The sequence below is a fragment of the Lissotriton helveticus genome, chromosome 12 (assembly GCF_964261635.1).
Source record: "Lissotriton helveticus chromosome 12, aLisHel1.1, whole genome shotgun sequence".
Taxonomy (NCBI): Eukaryota; Metazoa; Chordata; class Amphibia; order Caudata; family Salamandridae; genus Lissotriton; species Lissotriton helveticus.
In genome coordinates, this window is record NC_136073.1 from 917,519,379 (window position 1) to 917,543,416 (window position 24,038).

A 24,038-nucleotide genomic window follows, 5' to 3' on the forward strand; every position below is an offset into this window, starting at 1 on the left:
TCACCCCAGACTCACCGCTGACACTGACTACTCCTCCCAGCCTCACCGCTGACACTGACTCCTCATCCCAGACTCACCACTGACACTGACTCCTCATCCCAGACTCACCCCTGACACTGACTCCTCATCACAGACTCGCCCCTGACACTGACTCCTCACCCCAGACTCACCGCTGACACTGACTACTCCTCCCAGACTCACCGATGACACTGACTCCTCATCACAGACTCGCCCCTGACACTGACTCCTCATCCCAGACTCACCGCTGACACTGACTCCTCATCCCTGGCTCACCCCTCACCCCTGACTCCTCATCCCAGACTCACCTCTGACACTGACTCCTCCTCCCAGACTCACCCCTGACACTGACTCCTCACCCCAGACTCACCGCTGACACTGACTCCTCATCCCAGACTCACCGCTGACACTGACTCCTCATCCCAGACTCACCCCTGACACTGACTCCTCATCACAGACTCACCCCTGACACTGACTCCTCACCCCTGACACTGACTCCTCATCCCAGACTCACCCCTGACACTGACTCCTCAGACTCACCCCTGACACTGACTCCTCATCCCAGACTCACCCCTGACACTGACTCCTCATCCCAGCCTCACCGCTGACACTGACTCCTCATCCCAGACTCACCACTGACACTGACTCCTCATCCCAGACTCACCCCTGACACTGACTCCTCATCACAGACTCGCCCCTGACACTGACTCATCTCACCCCAGGCTCACCCCTGACACTGACTCCTCATCCCAGGCTCACCCCTGACACTGACTCCTCATCCCAGCCTCACCGCTGACACTGACTCCTCATCCCAGCCTCACCGCTGACACTGACTCCTCATCCCAGACTCACCACTGACACTGACTCCTCATCCCAGACTCACCCCTGACACTGACTCCTCATCACAGACTCGCCCCTGACACTGACTCATCTCACCCCAGGCTCACCCCTGACACTGACTCCTCATCCCAGGCTCACCCCTGACACTGACTCCTCATCCCAGACTCACCGCTGACACTGACTCCTCATCCCAGACTCACCCCTGACACTGACTCCTCAACCCAGACTCACCGCTGACACGGACTCCTCACCTCAGACTCACCACTGGCACTGACTCCTCATCACAGACTCACCCCTGACACTGACTCCTCACCCCAGACTCATCGCTGACACTGACTCCTCACCCCAGACTCATCGCTGACACTGACTCCTCATCCCAGACTCACCCCTGACACTGACTCCTCATCCCAGACTCACCCCTGGCACTGACTCCTCCTCCCAGACTCACCTCTGACACCGACTCCTCATCCCAGACTCACCCCTGGCACTGACTCCTCCTCCCAGCCTCACCGCTGACACTGACTCCTCACCCCAGACTCACCGCTGACACTGACTACTCCGCCCAGCCTCACCGCTGACACTGACTCCTCATCCCAGACTCACCACTGACACTGACTCCTCATCCCAGACTCACCCCTGACACTGACTCCTCATCCCAGACTCACCCCTGACACTGACTCCTCATCCCAGACTCACCGCTGACACTGACTCCTCATCCCAGACTCACCCCTGACACTGACTCCTCATCCCAGACTCACCCCTGACACTGACTCCTCATCCCAGACTCACCCCTGACACTGACTCCTCATCCCAGACTCACCCCTGACACTGACTCCTCATCCCAGACTCACCCCTGACACTGACTACTCCTCCCAGCCTCACCGCTGACACTGACTCCTCATCCCAGCCTCACCGCTGACACTGACTCCTCATCCCAGACTCACCACTGACACTGACTCCTCATCCCAGACTCACCCCTGACACTGACTCCTCATCACAGACTCGCCCCTGACACTGACTCATCTCACCCCAGGCTCACCCCTGACACTGACTCCTCATCCCAGGCTCACCCCTGACACTGACTCCTCATCCCAGACTCACCGCTGACACTGACTCCTCATCCCAGACTCACCCCTGACACTGACTCCTCAACCCAGACTCACCGCTGACACGGACTCCTCACCTCAGACTCACCACTGGCACTGACTCCTCATCACAGACTCACCCCTGACACTGACTCCTCACCCCAGACTCACCGCTGACACTGACTCCTCATCCCAGACTCACCGCTGACACTGACTCCTCATCCCAGACTCACCCCTGACACTGACTCCTCATCCCAGACTCACCCCTGGCACTGACTCCTCCTCCCAGACTCACCTCTGACACCGACTCCTCATCCCAGACTCACCCCTGGCACTGACTCCTCCTCCCAGCCTCACCGCTGACACTGACTCCTCACCCCAGACTCACCGCTGACACTGACTACTCCGCCCAGCCTCACCGCTGACACTGACTCCTCATCCCAGACTCACCACTGACACTGACTCCTCATCCCAGACTCACCCCTGACACTGACTCCTCATCCCAGACTCGCCCCTGACACTGACTCCTCATCCCAGACTCACCGCTGACACTGACTCCTCATCCCAGACTCACCCCTCACCCCTGACTCCTCATCCCAGACTCACCTCTGACACTGACTCCTCCTCCCAGACTCACCCCTGACACTGACTCCTCACCCCAGACTCACCGCTGACACTGACTCCTCATCCCAGACTCACCGCTGACACTGACTCCTCATCCCAGACTCACCCCTGACACTGACTCCTCATCACAGACTCACCCCTGACACTGACTCCTCACCCCTGACACTGACTCCTCATCCCAGACTCACCCCTGACACTGACTCCTCAGACTCACCCCTGACACTGACTCCTCATCCCAGACTCACCCCTGACACTGACTCCTCATCCCAGACTCACCGCTGACACTGACTCCTCATCCCAGACTCACCCCTGACACTGACTCCTCATCCCAGACTCACCCCTGACACTGACTACTCCTCCCAGCCTCACCGCTGACACTGACTCCTCATCCCAGCCTCACCGCTGACACTGACTCCTCATCCCAGACTCACCACTGACACTGACTCCTCATCCCAGACTCACCCCTGACACTGACTCCTCATCACAGACTCGCCCCTGACACTGACTCATCTCACCCCAGGCTCACCCCTGACACTGACTCCTCATCCCAGGCTCACCCCTGACACTGACTCCTCATCCCAGACTCACCGCTGACACTGACTCCTCATCCCAGACTCACCCCTGACACTGACTCCTCAACCCAGACTCACCGCTGACACGGACTCCTCACCTCAGACTCACCACTGGCACTGACTCCTCATCACAGACTCACCCCTGACACTGACTCCTCACCCCAGACTCATCGCTGACACTGACTCCTCATCCCAGACTCACCGCTGACACTGACTCCTCATCCCAGACTCACCCCTGACACTGACTCCTCATCCCAGACTCACCCCTGGCACTGACTCCTCCTCCCAGACTCACCTCTGACACCGACTCCTCATCCCAGACTCACCCCTGGCACTGACTCCTCCTCCCAGCCTCACCGCTGACACTGACTCCTCACCCCAGACTCACCGCTGACACTGACTACTCCGCCCAGCCTCACCGCTGACACTGACTCCTCATCCCAGACTCACCACTGACACTGACTCCTCATCCCAGACTCACCCCTGACACTGACTCCTCATCCCAGACTCACCCCTGACACTGACTCCTCACCCCAGACTCACCGCTGACACTGACTCCTCATCCCAGACTCACCCCTGACACTGACTCCTCATCCCAGACTCACCCCTGACACTGACTCCTCATCCCAGACTCACCCCTGACACTGACTCCTCATCCCAGACTCACCCCTGACACTGACTCCTCATCCCAGACTCACCCCTGACACTGACTACTCCTCCCAGCCTCACCGCTGACACTGACTCCTCATCCCAGCCTCACCGCTGACACTGACTCCTCATCCCAGACTCACCACTGACACTGACTCCTCATCCCAGACTCACCCCTGACACTGACTCCTCATCACAGACTCGCCCCTGACACTGACTCATCTCACCCCAGGCTCACCCCTGACACTGACTCCTCATCCCAGGCTCACCCCTGACACTGACTCCTCATCCCAGACTCACCGCTGACACTGACTCCTCATCCCAGACTCACCCCTGACACTGACTCCTCAACCCAGACTCACCGCTGACACGGACTCCTCACCTCAGACTCACCACTGGCACTGACTCCTCATCACAGACTCACCCCTGACACTGACTCCTCACCCCAGACTCACCGCTGACACTGACTCCTCATCCCAGACTCACCGCTGACACTGACTCCTCATCCCAGACTCACCCCTGACACTGACTCCTCATCCCAGACTCACCCCTGGCACTGACTCCTCCTCCCAGACTCACCTCTGACACCGACTCCTCATCCCAGACTCACCCCTGGCACTGACTCCTCCTCCCAGCCTCACCGCTGACACTGACTCCTCACCCCAGACTCACCGCTGACACTGACTACTCCGCCCAGCCTCACCGCTGACACTGACTCCTCATCCCAGACTCACCACTGACACTGACTCCTCATCCCAGACTCACCCCTGACACTGACTCCTCATCACAGACTCGCCCCTGACACTGACTCCTCACCCCAGACTCACCGCTGACACTGACTACTCCTCCCAGACTCACCGCTGACACTGACTCCTCATCCCAGACTCACCACTGACACTGACTCCTCATCCCAGACTCACCCCTGACACTGACTCCTCATCACAGACTCGCCCCTGACACTGACTCCTCATCCCAGACTCACCGCTGACACTGACTCCTCATCCCAGACTCACCCCTCACCCCTGACTCCTCATCCCAGACTCACCTCTGACTCCTCCTAGACTCACCCCTGACACTGACTACTCCTCCCAGCCTCACCGCTGACACTGACTCCTCACCCCAGACTCACCGCTGACACTGACTCCTCATCCCAGACTCACCTCTGACTCCTCCTAGACTCACCCCTGACACTGACTACTCCTCCCAGCCTCACCGCTGATACTGACTCCTCATCCCAGACTCACCGCTGACACTAACTCCTCATCCCAGACTCACCTCTGACACTGACTCCTCCTAGACTCACCCCTGACACTGACTCCTCACCCCAGACTCACCGCTGACACTGACTCCTCATCCCAGACTCACCGCTGACACTGACTCCTCATCCCAGACTCACAGCTGACACGGACTCCTCATCCCAGACTCACCCCTGACACTGACTCCAAATCACAGACTCACCCCTGACACTGACTCCTCACCCCGGACACTGACTCCTCGTCCCAGACTCACCCCTGACACTGACTCCTCAGACTCACCCCTGACACTGACTCCTCATCCCAGACTCACCGCTGACACAGACTCCTCATCCCAGACTCACCCCTGACACTGACTCCTCATCCCAGACTCACCCCTGACACTGACTCCTCATCCCAGACTCACCCCTGACACTGACTCCTCATCCCAGACTCACCCCTGACACTGACTACTCCTCCCAGCCTCACCGCTGACACTGACTCCTCACCCCAGACTCACCGCTGACACTGACTCCTCATCCCAGCCTCACCGCTGACACTGACTCCTCATCCCAGACTCACCACTGACACTGACTCCTCATCCCAGACTCACCCCTGACACTGACTCCTCATCACAGACTCGCCCCTGACACTGACTCCTCATCCCAGACTCACCCCTGACACTGACTCATCTCACCCCAGGCTCACCCCTGACACTGACTCCTCATCCCAGGCTCACCCCTGACACTGACTCCTCATCCCAGACTCACCCCTCACCCCTGACACTGACTCCTCATCCCAGACTCACCCCTGACACTGACTCCTCATCCCAGACTCACCCCTGACACTGACTACTCCTCCCAGCCTCACCGCTGACACTGACTCCTCACCCCAGACTCACCGCTGACACTGACTCCTCATCCCAGACTCACCGCTGACACTGACTCCTCATCCCAGACTCACCCCCGACACTGACTCCTCATCCCAGACTCACCCCCGACACTGACTCCTCATCCCAGACTCACCCCTGACACTGACTCCTCACCCAAGACTCACCTCTGACACTGACTCCTCATCCCAGACTCACCACTGACACTGACTCCTCATCCCAGACTCACCCCTGACACTGACTCCTCATCCCAGACTCACCTCTGACACGCACTCCTCATCCCAGACTCACCACTGACACTGACTCCTCATCCCAGACTCACCCCTGACACTGACTCCTCATCCCAGACTCACCTCTGACACGCTCTCCTCATCCCAGACTCACCGCTGACACTGACTCCTCATCCCAGACTCACCGCTGACACTGACACCTCATCCCAGACTCACCCCTGACACTGACTCCTCATCCCAGACTCACCGCTGACACTGACTCCTCATCCCAGACTCACCACTGACGCCTCATCCCAGACTCACCCCTGACACTTACTACTCCTCCCAGCCTCACCGCTGACACTGACTCCTCATCCCAGACTCACCACTGACACTGACTCCTCACCTCAGACTCACCACTGACACTGACTCCTCACCCCAGACTCACCGCTGACACTGACTCCTCATCCCAGACTCACCGCTGACACTAACTCCTCATCCCAGACTCACCCCTGACACTGACTCCTCATCCCAGACTCACCCCTGACACTGACTCCTCATCCCGGACTCACCCCTGACACTGACTCCTCATCCCAGACTCACCACTGACACTGACTCCTCAACTCAGACTCACCCCTGACACTGACTCCTCACCCCAGACTCACCGCTGACACTGACTCCTCACCCCAGACTCACCGCTGACACTGACTACTCCTCCCAGACTCACCTCTGACACTGACACCTCATTCCAGACTCACCCCTGACACTGACTACTCCTCCCAACCTCACCGCTGACACTGACCCCTCACCCCAGACTCACGGCTGACACTGACTCCTCATCCCAGCCTCACCGCTGACACTGACTCCTCATCCCAGACTCACCACTGACACTGACTCCTCATCCCAGACTCACCCCTGACACTGACACCTCATCACAGACTCGCCCCTGACACTGACTCCTCATCCCAGACTCACCCCTGACACTGACTCATCTCACCCCAGGCTCACCCCTGACACTGACTCCTCATCCCAGGCTCACCCCTGACTCTGACTCCTCATCCCAGACTCACTCCTCACCCCTGACTACTCATCCCAGACTCACCGCTGACACTGACTCCTCCTCCCAGACTCACCCCTGACACTGACTCCTCATCCCAGAATAACCGCTGACACTGACTCCTCATCCCAGACTCACCGCTGACACTGACTCCTCATCCCAGACTCACCCCTGACACTGACTCCTCATCACAGACTCGCCCCTGACACTAACTCCTCATCCCAGACTCACCGCTGACACTGACTCCTCATCCCAGACTCACCGCTGACACTGACTCCTCATCCCAGACTCACCCCCGACACTGACTCCTCATCCCAGACTCACCCCTGACACTGACTCCTCACTCAAGACTCACCTCTGACACTGACTCCTCATCCCAGACTCACCACTGACACTGACTCCTCATCCCAGACTCACCCCTGACTCCTCATCCCAGACTCACCTCTGACACGCACTCCTCATCCCAGACTCACCACTGACACTGACTCCTCATCCCAGACTCACCCCTGACACTGACTCCTCATCCCAGACTCACCTCTGACACGCTCTCCTCATCCCAGACTCACCCCTGACACTGACTCCTCATCCCAGACTCACCGCTGACACTGACTCCTCATCCCAGACTCACCACTGACGCCTCATCCCAGACTCACCCCTGACACTTACTACTCCTCCCAGCCTCACCGCTGACACTGACTCCTCATCCCAGACTCACCACTGACACTGACTCCTCACCTCAGACTCACCACTGACACTGACTCCTCACCCCAGACTCACCGCTGACACTGACTCCTCATCCCAGACTCACCGCTGACACTAACTCCTCATCCCAGACTCACCCCTGACACTGACTCCTCATCCCAGACTCACCCCTGACACTGACTCCTCCTCCCAGGCTCACCACTGACACTGACTCCTCAACTCATACTCACCCCTGACACTGACTCCTCACCCCAGACTCACCGCTGACACTGACTCCTCACCCCAGACTCACCGCTGACACTGACTACTCCTCCCAGACTCACCTCTGACACTGACACCTCATTCCAGACTCACCCCTGACACTGACTACTCCTCCCAGCCTCACCGCTGACACTGACCCCTCACCCCAGACTCACGGCTGACACTGACTCCTCATCCCAGCCTCACCGCTGACACTGACTCCTCATCCCAGACTCACCACTGACACTGACTTCTCATCCCAGACTCACCCCTGACACTGACTCCTCATCACAGACTCGCCCCTGACACTGACTCCTCATCCCAGACTCACCCCTGACACTGACTCATCTCACCCCAGGCTCACCCCTGACACTGACTCCTCATCCCAGGCTCACCCCTCACTCTGACTCCTCATCCCAGACTCACTCCTCACCCCTGACTACTCATCCCAGACTCACCGCTGACACTGACTCCTCCTCCCAGACTCACCCCTGACACTGACTCCTCATCCCAGAATAACCGCTGACACTGACTCCTCATCCCAGACTCACCGCTGACACTGACTCCTCATCCCAGACTCACCCCTGACACTGACTCCTCATCACAGACTCGCCCCTGACACTAACTCCTCATCCCAGACTCACCCCTGACACTGACTCCTCACTCAAGACTCACCTCTGACACTGACTCCTCATCCCAGACTCACCACTGACACTGACTCCTCATCCCAGACTCCTCATCCCAGACTCACCTCTGACACGCACTCCTCATCCCAGACTCACCACTGACACTGACTCCTCATCCCAGACTCACCCCTGACACTGACTCCTCATCCCAGACTCACCTCTGACACGCTCTCCTCATCCCAGACTCACCGCTGACACTGACTCCTCATCCCAGACTCACCGCTGACACTGACACCTCATCCCAGACTCACCGCTGACACTGACTCCTCATCCCAGACTCACCGCTGACACTGACACCTCATCCCAGACTCACCGCTGACACTGACTCCTCATCCCAGACTCACCGCTGACACTGACTCCTCATCCCAGACTCACCACTGACGCCTCATCCCAGACTCACCCCTGACACTGACTACTCCTCCCAGCCTCACCGCTGACACTGACTCCTCATCCCAGACTCACCACTGACACTGACTCCTCACCTCAGACTCACCACTGACACTGACTCCTCACCCCAGACTCACCGCTGACACTGACTCCTCATCCCAGACTCACCGCTGACACTAACTCCTCATCCCAGACTCACCCCTGACACTGACTCCTCATCCCAGACTCACCCCTGACACTGACTCCTCCTCCCAGGCTCACCACTGACACTGACTCCTCACCTCAGACTCACCCCTGACACTGACTCCTCACCCCAGACTCACCGCTGACACTGACTCCTCACCCCAGACTCACCGCTGACACTGACTACTCCTCCCAGACTCACCTCTGACACTGACACCTCATCCCAGACTCACCCCTGACACTGACTCCTCATCCCAGACTCACCGCTGACACTGACTCCTCATCCCAGACTCACCGCTGACACTGACTCCTCATCCCAGCCTCACCGCTGACACTGACTCCTCATCCCAGACTCACCCCTGACACTGACTACTCACCCCAGACTCACCCCTGACACTGACTCCTCATCCCAGACTCACCCCTGACACTGACTCCTCATCCCACACTCACCCCTGACACTGACTCCTCCTCCCAGGCTCACCCCTGACACTGACTCCTCACTCCAGACTCACCCCTGACACTGACTCCTCACCCCACTCACCCCTGACACTGACTCCTCATCCCACACTCACCCCTGACACTGACTCCTCCTCCCAGGCTCACCCCTGACACTGACTCCTCACTCCAGACTCACCCCTGACACTGACTACTCACCCCAGACTCACCCCTGACACAGACTCCTCCTCCCAGAATCACCGCTGACACTGACTCCTCATCCCAGACTCACCCCTGACACTGACTCCTCACCCCAGACTCACCCATGACACTGACTCCTCACCCCACTCACCCCTGACACTGACTCCTCATCCCAGACTCACCCCTGACACTGACTCCTCACCCCAGACTCACCACTGACACTGACTCCTCACCTCAGACTCACCCCTGACACTGACTCCTCACCCCAGACTCACCGCTGACACTGACACCTCACCCCAGCCTGACCGCTGACACTGACTCCTCATCCCAGACTCACCCCTGACACTGACTCCTCATCCCAGACTCACCCCTGACACTGACTCCTCCTCCCAGACTCACCGCTGACACTGACTCCTCCTCCCAGACTCACCTCTGACACTGACTCCTCCTCCCAGACTCACCTCGGACACTGACTCCTCCTCCCAGACTCACCTCTGACACTGACTCCTCCTCCCAGACTCACCCCTGACACGGACTACTCCTCCCAGACTCACCTCTGACACTGACTCCTCACCTCAGACTCACCACTGACACTGACTCCTCATCCCAGACTCACCCCTGACACTGACTCCTCCTCCCAGACTCACCTCTGACACGGACTCCTCACCTCAGACTCACCCCTGACACTGACTCCTCATCACAGACTCACCCCTGACACTGACTCCTCATCACAGACTCACCGCTGACACTGACACCTCATCCCAGGCTCACCCCTGACACTGACTCCTCACCCCAGTCTCACCCCTGACACTGACTCCTCCTCCCAGACTCACCCCTGACACTGACTCCTCACCTCAAACTCACCCCTGACACTGACTCCTCATCACAGACTCACCCCTGACACTGACTCCTCATCACAGACTCACCGCAGACACTGACTCCTCCTCCCAGACTCACCTCTGACACTGACTCCTCCTCCCAGACTCACCCCTGACACTGACTCCTCCTCCCAGACTCACCTCTGACACTGACTCCTCCTCCCAGACTCACCCCTGACACTGACTCCTCATCCCAGACTCACCGCTGACACTGACTCCTCATCCCAGACTCACCACTGACGCCTCATCCCAGACTCACCCCTGACACTTACTACTCCTCCCAGCCTCACCGCTGACACTGACTCCTCATCCCAGACTCACCACTGACACTGACTCCTCACCTCAGACTCACCACTGACACTGACTCCTCACCCCAGACTCACCGCTGACACTGACTCCTCACCCCAGACTCACCGCTGACACTAACTCCTCATCCCAGACTCACCCCTGACACTGACTCCTCATCCCAGACTCACCCCTGACACTGACTCCTCCTCCCAGGCTCACCACTGACACTGACTCCTCAACTCATACTCACCCCTGACACTGACTCCTCACCCCAGACTCACCGCTGACACTGACTCCTCACCCCAGACTCACCGCTGACACTGACTACTCCTCCCAGACTCACCTCTGACACTGACACCTCATTCCAGACTCACCCCTGACACTGACTACTCCTCCCAGCCTCACCGCTGACACTGACCCCTCACCCCAGACTCACGGCTGACACTGACTCCTCATCCCAGCCTCACCGCTGACACTGACTCCTCATCCCAGACTCACCACTGACACTGACTTCTCATCCCAGACTCACCCCTGACACTGACTCCTCATCACAGACTCGCCCCTGACACTGACTCCTCATCCCAGACTCACCCCTGACACTGACTCATCTCACCCCAGGCTCACCCCTGACACTGACTCCTCATCCCAGGCTCACCCCTCACTCTGACTCCTCATCCCAGACTCACTCCTCACCCCTGACTACTCATCCCAGACTCACCGCTGACACTGACTCCTCCTCCCAGACTCACCCCTGACACTGACTCCTCATCCCAGAATAACCGCTGACACTGACTCCTCATCCCAGACTCACCGCTGACACTGACTCCTCATCCCAGACTCACCCCTGACACTGACTCCTCATCACAGACTCGCCCCTGACACTAACTCCTCATCCCAGACTCACCCCTGACACTGACTCCTCACTCAAGACTCACCTCTGACACTGACTCCTCATCCCAGACTCACCACTGACACTGACTCCTCATCCCAGACTCCTCATCCCAGACTCACCTCTGACACGCACTCCTCATCCCAGACTCACCACTGACACTGACTCCTCATCCCAGACTCACCCCTGACACTGACTCCTCATCCCAGACTCACCTCTGACACGCTCTCCTCATCCCAGACTCACCGCTGACACTGACTCCTCATCCCAGACTCACCGCTGACACTGACACCTCATCCCAGACTCACCGCTGACACTGACTCCTCATCCCAGACTCACCGCTGACACTGACACCTCATCCCAGACTCACCGCTGACACTGACTCCTCATCCCAGACTCACCGCTGACACTGACTCCTCATCCCAGACTCACCACTGACGCCTCATCCCAGACTCACCCCTGACACTGACTACTCCTCCCAGCCTCACCGCTGACACTGACTCCTCATCCCAGACTCACCACTGACACTGACTCCTCACCTCAGACTCACCACTGACACTGACTCCTCACCCCAGACTCACCGCTGACACTGACTCCTCATCCCAGACTCACCGCTGACACTAACTCCTCATCCCAGACTCACCCCTGACACTGACTCCTCATCCCAGACTCACCCCTGACACTGACTCCTCCTCCCAGGCTCACCACTGACACTGACTCCTCACCTCAGACTCACCCCTGACACTGACTCCTCACCCCAGACTCACCGCTGACACTGACTCCTCACCCCAGACTCACCGCTGACACTGACTACTCCTCCCAGACTCACCTCTGACACTGACACCTCATCCCAGACTCACCCCTGACACTGACTCCTCATCCCAGACTCACCGCTGACACTGACTCCTCATCCCAGACTCACCGCTGACACTGACTCCTCATCCCAGCCTCACCGCTGACACTGACTCCTCATCCCAGACTCACCCCTGACACTGACTACTCACCCCAGACTCACCCCTGACACTGACTCCTCATCCCAGACTCACCCCTGACACTGACTCCTCATCCCACACTCACCCCTGACACTGACTCCTCCTCCCAGGCTCACCCCTGACACTGACTCCTCACTCCAGACTCACCCCTGACACTGACTCCTCACCCCACTCACCCCTGACACTGACTCCTCATCCCACACTCACCCCTGACACTGACTCCTCCTCCCAGGCTCACCCCTGACACTGACTCCTCACTCCAGACTCACCCCTGACACTGACTACTCACCCCAGACTCACCCCTGACACAGACTCATCCTCCCAGAATCACCGCTGACACTGACTCCTCATCCCAGACTCACCCCTGACACTGACTCCTCACCCCAGACTCACCCATGACACTGACTCCTCACCCCACTCACCCCTGACACTGACTCCTCATCCCAGACTCACCCCTGACACTGACTCCTCACCCCAGACTCACCACTGACACTGACTCCTCACCTCAGACTCACCCCTGACACTGACTCCTCACCCCAGACTCACCGCTGACACTGACACCTCACCCCAGCCTGACCGCTGACACTGACTCCTCATCCCAGACTCACCCCTGACACTGACTCCTCATCCCAGACTCACCCCTGACACTGACTCCTCCTCCCAGACTCACCGCTGACACTGACTCCTCCTCCCAGACTCACCTCTGACACTGACTCCTCCTCCCAGACTCACCTCGGACACTGACTCCTCCTCCCAGACTCACCTCTGACACTGACTCCTCCTCCCAGACTCACCCCTGACACGGACTACTCCTCCCAGACTCACCTCTGACACTGACTCCTCACCTCAGACTCACCACTGACACTGACTCCTCATCCCAGACTCACCCCTGACACTGACTCCTCCTCCCAGACTCACCTCTGACACGGACTCCTCACCTCAGACTCACCCCTGACACTGACTCCTCATCACAGACTCACCCCTGACACTGACTCCTCATCACAGACTCACCGCTGACACTGACACCTCATCCCAGGCTCACCCCTGACACTGACTCCTCACCCCAGTCTCACCCCTGACACTGACTCCTCCTCCCAGACTCACCCCTGACACTGACTCCTCACCTCAAACTCACCCCTGACACTGACTCCTCATCACAGACTCACCCCTGACACTGACTCCTCATCACAGACTCACCGCAGACACTGACTCCTCCTCCCAGACTCACCTCTGACACTGACTCCTCCTCCCAGACTCACCCCTGACACTGACTCCTCCTCCCAGACTCACCTCTGACACTGACTCCTCCTCCCAGACTCACCCCTGACACTGACTACTCCTCCCAGACTCACCCCTGACACTGACTCCTCCCAGACTCACCTCTGACACTGACTCCTCACCTCAGACTCACCACTGACACTGACTCCTCATCCCAGACTCACCCCTGACACTGACTCCTCACCTCAGACTCACCCCTGAAACTGACTCCTCACCTCAGACTCACCCCTGACACTGACTCCTCATCACAGACTCACCGCTGACACTGACACCTCATCCCAGGCTCACCCCTGACACTGACTCCTCACCCCAGACTCACCACTGACACAGACACCTCCTCCCAGACTCACCGCTGACACTGACTCCTCCTCCCAGACTCACCCCTGACACTGACTCCTCACCTCAGACTCACCACTGACACTGACACCTCCTCCTAGACTCACCCCTGACACTGACTCCTCACCCCAGACTCACCGCTGACACTGACTCCTCCTCCCAGACTCACCGCTGACACGGACTCCTCCTCCCAGACTCACCCCTGACACTGACTCCTCACCTCAGACTCACCGCTGACACTGACTCCTCCTCCCAGACTCACCCCTGACACTGACACCTCCTCCCAGACTCACCACTGACACTGAATCCTCATCCCAGACTCACTCCCGACACTGACTCCTCATCCCAGACTCACCCCTGACACTGACTCCTCATCCCAGGCTAACCACTGACACTGACTCCTCACCTCAGACTCACCCCTGACACTGACTCCTCACCCCAGACTCACCGCTGACACTGACTCCTCACCCCAGACTCACCGCTGACACTGACTACTCCTCCCAGACTCACCCCTGACACTGACTCCTCACCTCAGACTCACCGCTGACACTGACTCCTCCTCCCAGACTCACCCCTGACACTGACACCTCCTCCCAGACTCACCACTGACACTGACTCCTCATCCCAGACTCACCCCTGACACTGACTCCTCACCTCAGACTCACCACTGACACTGACTCCTCATCCCAGACTCACCACTGACACTGACACCTCCTCCCAGACTCACCACTGACACTGACTCCTCATCCCAGACTCACCCCTGACACTGACTCCTCACCTCAGACTCACCGCTGACACTGACTCCTCACCTCAGACTCACCTCTGACACTGACTCCTCACCTCAGACTCACCCCTGACACTGACTCCTCACCTCAGACTCACCACTGACACTGACTTCTCATCCCAGACTCACTACTGACACCTCCTCCCAGACTCACCGCTGACACTGACTCCTCACCTCAGACTCACCGCTGACACTGACTCCTCATCCCAGACTCACCCCTGACACTGACTCCTCATCCCAGACTCACCCCTGACACTGACACCTCATCCCAGGCTCACCCCTGACATTGACTCCTCACCCCAGACTCACCACTGACACTGACACCTCCTCCCAGACTCACCGCTGACACTGACACCTCCTCCCAGACTCACCTCTGACACTGACTCCTCCTCCCAGACTCACCTCTGACACTGACTCCTCCTCCCAGACTCACCCCTGACACTGACTCCTCATCACAGACTCACCGCTGACACTGACACCTCATCCCAGGCTCACCCCTGACACTGACTCCTCACCCCAGACTCACCACTGACACAGACACCTCCTCCCAGACTCACCGCTGACACTGACTCCTCCTCCCAGACTCACCCCTGACACTGACTCCTCACCTCAGACTCACCACTGACACTGACACCTCCTCCTAGACTCACCCCTGACACTGACTCCTCACCCCAGACTCACCGCTGACACTGACTCCTCCTCCCAGACTCACCGCTGACACTGACTCCTCATCCCAGACTCACCGCTGGCACTGACTCCTCATCCCAGACTCACCCCTGACACTGACTCCTCATTCCAGACTCACCCCTGACACTGACTCCTCCTCCCAGACTCACCCCTGACACTGACTCCTCACCCCAGACTCACCTCTGACACTGACTCCTCATCCCAGACTCACCCCTGACACTGACTCCTCATCCCAGACTCACCCCTGACACTGACTCCTCATCCCAGCCTCACCGCTGACACTGACTCCTCATCTCAGACTCACCACTGACACTGATTACTCACCCCAGACTCACCCCTGACACTGACTCCTCATCCCAGACTCACCCCTGACACTGACTCCTCCTCCCAGACTCACCCCTGACACTGACTCCTCACCCCAGACTCACCTCTGACACTGACTCCTCATCCCAGACTCACCCCTGACACTGACTCCTCATCCCAGACTCACCCCTGACACTGACTCCTCATCCCAGCCTCACCGCTGACACTGACTCCTCATCTCAGACTCACCACTGACACTGACTCCTCATTCCAGACTCACCCCTGACACTGACTCCTCCTCCCAGACTCACCCCTGACACTGACTCCTCACCCCAGACTCACCTCTGACACTGACTCCTCATCCCAGACTCACCCCTGACACTGACTCCTCATCCCAGACTCACCCCTGACACTGACTCCTCATCCCAGCCTCACCGCTGACACTGACTCCTCATCTCAGACTCACCACTGACACTGATTACTCACCCCAGACTCACCCCTGACACTGACTCCTCATCCCAGACTCACCCCTGACACTGACTCCTCCTCCCAGACTCACCCCTGACACTGACTCCTCACCCCAGACTCACCTCTGACACTGACTCCTCATCCCAGACTCACCCCTGACACTGACTCCTCATCCCAGACTCACGGCTGACACTGACTCCTCATCCCAGCCTCACCGCTGACACTGACTCCTCATCCCAGACTCACCCCTGACACTGACTCCTCATCTCAGACTCACCCCTGACACTGACTTCTCACCCCAGACTCACCACTGACACTGACTCCTCACCCCAGACTCACCCCTGACACTGACTCCTCATCCCAGCCTCACCGCTGACACTGACTCCTCACCCCAGACTCACCACTGACACTGACTCCTCCTCCCAGACTCACCCCTGACACTGACTCCTCACCCCAGACTCACCTCTGACACTGACTCCTCATCCCAGACTCACCCCTGACACTGACTCCTCATCCCAGACTCACGGCTGACACTGACTCCTCATCCCAGCCTCACCGCTGACACTGACTCCTCATCCCAGACTCACCCCTGACACTGACTCCTCATCCCAGCCTCACCGCTGACACTGACTCCTCATCCCAGACTCACCCCTGACACTGACTCCTCCTCCGAGACTCACCCCTGACACTGACTCCTCACCCCATACTCACCTCTGACACTGACTCCTCATCCCAGACTCACCCCTGACACTGACTCCTCACCCCATACTCACCTCTGACACTGACTCCTCATCCCAGACTCACGGCTGACACTGACTCCTCATCCCAGCCTCACCGCTGACACTGACTCCTCATCCCAGACTCACCCCTGACACTGACTCCTCATCCCAGCCTCACCCCTGACACTGACTCCTCATCTCAGACTCACCACTGACACTGACTCCTCACCCCAGACTCACCACTGACACTGACTCCTCACCCCAGACTCACCCCTGACACTGACTCCTCATCCCAGACTCACCCCTGACACTGACTCCTCATCCCAGACTTACCCCTGACACTGACTCCTCATCCCAGACTCACCCCTGACACTGACTCCTCATCCCAGACTTACCCCTGACACTGACCCCTCACCTCTCACCCCTCAACCCAAGTTCTGCTTGTTTTCAGCTCCATGTCTCGTCCATGTTGTGCTCAGACTTCTAGAGAGCAGCAAAGCTCTCGTGCTTCCCTTTAAAGGCAGGAGTGACCTCATCCCCCCCCCCCCCCTCTGAGGGGCACGTGCCCCCCTCCCCGGGGGGTCTCCAGGGCTCCCAGCACCGACCCCCCCCCAGGCCCACTCACCTCTTCTGACCCCTTCCAAGACATGTCCCGCGGAGTCCCGGCTGCGCCTCTCTCCAGCCCCTGCTCCTCTGCAGTCTGGGGGCGTGGGGGGGCGGAGGAGGGGGGGGGGGGCAACGATCGTGGGAGGAGGAGGCTGAGAGGAGCCAAGCGGGGGGGCTTCTTCCCAAACTTCACAGGAGCTTCAGTGCGCATGCGCAGAGGGGGAGCACTCACTCACTCACTCCTTGGGAGCTCACTCAGGGGAGACACTACTCGCCAGAGACAGACCGACAGAGCACATCTATTCATTGATTGATTTCTGCGCTTGTGCAGCGCCTGCACTGGACCCGGAGGCCTCAGGGCGCTTTACAGAGAGCGCAGCGCACCAGAAGAGACATCACGGGTGAGACGGCTGCAGGGGGGCCGAGCGGGGGCCACAGGTTCACAAAACAGAGATTGACTCATAGTGACGGCGGAGCACAGCTGGAGCCGGGGGGGTGTCACACGGGGGGAGGGGTGGAGGTGACCAGGGCTCGAGTCGGGGTACCACCCGGGTGGACGGCGTCCCCCCACTTATTTTACAGGGAGCTCGATAACTGGAGCAAATGGAGCCACACATTCACTCTTTGGCCTCTCTGGGGCGAGATCGGAGCTCACAGCACGCTGCTCACGCGCTGGCTTCTCTGATGCAATTGCATCTAAGGGGAGAGCGAGGGGAGGCAATGAGTCGGATGGTGCAAGCCACTTTTCATGACATCACTTCCTGTCATGACATCAGTGTCCCCCCACTTATTTTTTTAGGACTTGTGCCCTGGAGGTGACATAGGGTGACCATGGGTGCAAATTCAGGACAAAGGGTCAAAATTCAGGACAAAACTTCGGGACAAAAGGTAAGTTTTACAGACACATCAGAGGAGGTCGCGCAATAGAATATAATTAAGCCCATCTATATCCAAACCTATTCAATCATTTGCAAACCTATCCATCGTGTATCCTTCCATGTATCATTTCACTCATCCATCCATTATCCATCCATCCATTCACCCTACCCATCGGTACACTCATCCATCAACTAAAGTTCCTAAAGCAATGGGTGGGGCGGGGGAGGGCTCACTTTGCCCCTGTACGTAGCTAATCTGAGTCATGAGCCATGCATCGATGCACAGTGCCAGGCCATGAGGTCTCTCCAAAGGGGGTGTTCAATGTAATTAAAGGCATAGCTTAAAACACATAAGCTAAAAATCTGTGCTTAGTGCTGGTATTTAATCTCTTCTGTCATTGTATCCAGCTATATAACAACAAGTAGCATAACACCTGCAACAAGCCAGAACTATTGGTTTTGTCAATGGTTGTTAGTTGCATAAAATAAAAAAGTAGCAATCATGGCTTCCTTGAATATAATATTGAAAATGCATCAGTTCTAAAATGAAGAGACTGAGGAGACGCGCGAGCGCGTCAAACAAGATGGCCGCCATTACCGGAGCTCCGTAACTCCCTCAGCCCGACTTCGTTTCAAACGCCGATTTTTGTGTCAGAAAGTCGGCGGAAATGCTGGCGCTTACCTTATAAAGTGCTTCCTGATTTGTGGAGTGATTTTGGGGCGATTTCTTGTGGAGGAAGGTCGATTTCTGGCTCCATGGTTCTGGACCCCGGTCTCTCCTTCAGGTACTGCTGAGTTTGAGTGCTTGGGGGCGGAGCAACTTCTGTGACAGAGCCTGGCTTGGGCCTAGCCACGCCTCCAGCCTAATGTAGCTGCTGCACCTGCTGCTTTTAAGAGTTTGTTGCTGTTTTTCGTGATAATTACCTCATTCTTCTTGCATTTTGAGGCTGTTTTTAATCTTTTTATCAATTTACACCTATTGCAGAGCTATTACTACCCTCAAAATGGATTCTAAGAATTCCAATGTTAATAAACGTAAGCAGCAGGTTTCTCCTCCTCCAGCAAAGTCTAAGATGGTAGAGTCTTCAGACCCTGCTTTTGCTCTCATTTTGGAGGAAATTAAAGCACTACGCTTGAATACCGATACAATTGCTTCGGAAGTCAAAAATATCTGCAAAGATATGGCCTCTATGTCAATGAAAATTTCTGACAATGCCATTAAAATTCAGGATAATAAAAACAAACTTGACACTTTTACACCTTTATTGGCCAAAATTGTTCCAATGCATACTCAACTGTTGGACATGGAAAATCGTAATAGGCAATACAACCTGCGCATTTTTAATTTGCCTGAAGAAGTTGAGGGGACTACCTGTCGTTTATATCTTGAATCCCTTCTACCGGGCCTTTTGAATATAAAATTCGCTGAAAAATTTGAGATTGATAAAGCCCACAGAGTCCCTTCCCATCGGAATCCTAGACATACTAAACCCAGGCAAATGAGCTTCAAGGTTCTGCGTCATCATCATTTGGTCCTTATTCGCAAGGCTGCAAGAGAAATTCCTTCCTTATTAGTGAATGGGACCACATTTTTTATTCACCAGGACTTTGCCAAAGAAACTGTTGCTATTCGCAAAGAGTTTTCTGCCTATCGTCCACAGCTGCGACACCTTGGATTTAAATATGGTCTTTTTGATCCTTCCACGATGCGTCTCTGGAAAGACAATGTCTCCAAATCTTTTCAACGTCCTGAAGATCTTCGTTTGTTTCTTGAGCAACAAGCTCCTCCATCTATGGATACTCAGGATCCTAATACTTGACTTCGAATAGCCTGACTTTTCTTGTCACATCTTTGCATATTCTTATACTTATGGGCTCCAGCGGTTTCTGGCCATTCTTGTGGAACGGGTGTGCGTTTCTTTGTCCTTATTTATGTTCTTGTTTGTCTCCTTTCCTTTTTTGCTTTCTTCCTCTTGTGTCTTTCCTTTTCCTACTTTCTGCATAGAGTCGCTCCTTTTCTAAGGCTGTTTCTCCATTCTTCTTTTTCTGTATCATTCTTCTGTCCTTTTCTCTTAATGCATAATGGCTAATATTCATAATGTTAAAATTGTTTCTCTTAATGTTAAGGGTTTGAGGCATCCGGTAAAACGCACTAAGATCTTAGATTACCTGGGTGCGTGTAAAGCTGACATTTGTTTTATTCAAGAAACGCATGTTGAAGATAAAATTCTCCAATATATGAGGAAAAAATGGGTTGATAATATTGTTTCCTCCCTTGCGCAGGGCAGAAAAAATGGGGTTGCAATTCTCTTTGCAAAACGGTTACATTGTCAGATTCTTAGTAAATTTACAGACTCAGAAGGTAGATATATAGTGGTTAAGGTTAAAATTCATGACACAATTTTTGCTTAATGTTTATGGTCCTACGGCTGATGACCCTTCTTTCTGGTCTGCTTTGACTTCTGAGGTTCTGAAGTTGGGGCAGGTTCCTTTGATTGTTGGGGGGGGTTTTAATGTAATTATTGATCCGTTACTAGATAGGCTTTCCACTACAAAATTCCGTCCTCCTAAAGTGTTTCATGCCTTTAAATCTTTCCTTCGCACAACCAAATTAACTGATATATGGAGGTTACACTTTCCTACGGAGAAATGGTTTTCCTTTTTCTCTAATCCCCATAATTCACATTCCAGAATTGATCATTTTTTGCTTTCACCCTCTCTACTTCAATCAGCCACCAACCCTGTTATAGGTAATATTGATGTTTCGGACCATGCGTTGATTTCCTTTGTGTTAAATATTTCCTCTACTTTTGCTAGGCAACATCGTTGGCGTATGAATACAAATATAGTTCTCAATGATAAACATAAGTCCAAACTTTTACAAAATATTAAAGACTATTTTTTATTCAACCCAGAAGGTTCAACTTCTATTGTGAATAGGTGGGATGCTTTTATGGCCTACATCAGAGGTGCCACTATTTCTATTATGGCACACGAAAATAAACAATTTAACTCTAATATTACTTATTTGGAAAAACAAATTGCTAAATATGAACGTTTATCTATTTCCTCTACTGACCTTCAGTACAAATCCAAATTACAGAAGCTTCGTTATGAATTTAATGCTATACTTAGTACTAGAGCAGGAATACAACTTACAAAATCTAATGCTAAATTTCGCTTTAACACCAATAGATCTGGAAAACTTCTTGCAAACTATTTACATATCAAGAGGGACAAAACTCAAATAACATCGATTTGTAGTCCTAGTGGTCGAGTTGCTATTTCCCATAATGATATTGTACAAGAATTTTTAAATTTTTATTCTCAGTTATATAGTAAACCAGTACCTTGTGATGACTCTTTAATTGATTCTTTTTTAAATCAGTACAAATTACCTCAAGTCTCTCCTACAGATAGATTAAATTTAGATTCTCCGATTACTTTTGATGAAATTTTACTTGCTATTAAATCACTTCCCAAGAACAAATCCCCAGGCCCAGATGGTATCCCCGCTGAATTTTATAAAGAATTTCAATCTTACCTTTTACCTTATTTAAGTTCACTTTTTTCCCATTTTGGTTCCTCTGGCACTATTTCAGGCTCCTTTACGGACGCTTTAATCATTGTTTTGCCAAAACCTGATAAGGACCCTACCCTGGTTGCTAATTATCGTCCTATTTCCTTAATAAACCAGGATTGTAAGCTTTATGCCAAAATTCTTGCCACTAGATTAGCTCCCATTCTTCACTCCATTATTCATCCAGATCAATCGGGTTTTATGAAAAATAGGTATTCGGGTGACAATACTAGATCCCTTTTACATGTGATTGAGCAGAGTCCTTATCTTGCTTCCCCTGCGGGAGTGATGGCTTTGGACGCAGAAAAAGCTTTTGATAAAATTCATTCGCAGTTTTTATTTAAACTTTATTGTCTTTTAATTTTGGTGCCCATTTTATTCGTATGATTTCTGCTTTATATTTTGCCCCTACTGCTCGTTTGTTTATTAATGGTCAAATTTCCACTCAATTTTCCCTCTTTAGAGGTACTAGGCAGGGTTGTCCCCTTTCTCCACTATTGTTTTTAATAGGAATTGAGCCTTTTCTTAATTATATCCGATGCAATGATAATATTCAGTGGATTGCGATAAATGATGTCATGATTAAAACTTTGGCCTATGCTGATGATGTTTTATTGTTTATTAGTAATCCACTTTCTTCTGTTCCCTCCCTATTAGACATTATTAGAAAATATTCGGTGGTTTCTGGTTACAAGTTAAATGTCAGTAAAACAGAATTTTTTCCCTTGAATGCTTTTTGTACCCCGGATATGCTACCAAACACAGACATTATTTGGCAGAACAGTAAGCTGAAATACTTAGGTATCCTATTTGCCTCCTCGTTGCCTGCTACTTTAAAACTTAATGGTGACTTTATACTAGAATATATTATGAACAAAACATCCAAATGGTCTCCCCTTTTCCTCACCTGGTGGGGTAGAATGGAAGCTATAAAAATGAATGTTGCACCAAAAATGTTCTACTCATTGGCCATGATTCCCACTCAGTTCCCTCTTAAATTTTATAAAGATATTGACAGATTGTTATCTAAATTCCTTTGGTCTAATAAGGTTCCTCGTATTGCTTATAAGAAATTAAAACTCCCTAAGTCCCAGGCTGGCTTTGCTATTCCGGACTTTTACCTCTACCATAAAGCTTTTATTTTAAAGCAAAGCTCCTTATGGTTCACAACCTCTCATATGGTCACACCCCCAATTTGGCTTGATATTGAATCCTCAATTGTTCGTCCCTTTTCACTGCCCTCTTTGCTATCAATGTCCTCTACATCCAAGGTTATTCATAAATCCTCTATTATCAAATCCTCTAGACTAATAGTTAATGATTTGGATTCTAATTTTGACCTGC

General features: G+C 54.4%; 1 protein-coding gene across 4 annotated transcripts in view; it reads right to left on the reverse strand.

The window, feature by feature from the left end:
• The window catches only part of LOC144798498 (uncharacterized), an 87,307-nt gene extending 68,861 nt beyond the window's left edge, over positions 1–18,446 (reverse strand). The window contains exon 1 of one of the 4 annotated variants that reach the window (XM_078669415.1): positions 18,256–18,446. In XM_078669415.1, the coding sequence (XP_078525541.1) occupies positions 18,256–18,279 (24 nt within the window). In that variant the 5' untranslated portion in view covers positions 18,280–18,446. The remainder of the gene's footprint in view (positions 1–18,255) is intronic. The other 3 variants (XM_078669418.1, XM_078669417.1, XM_078669416.1) reach the window with 3 other exon arrangements.
• Positions 18,447–24,038: the final 5,592 nt, after the last annotated feature.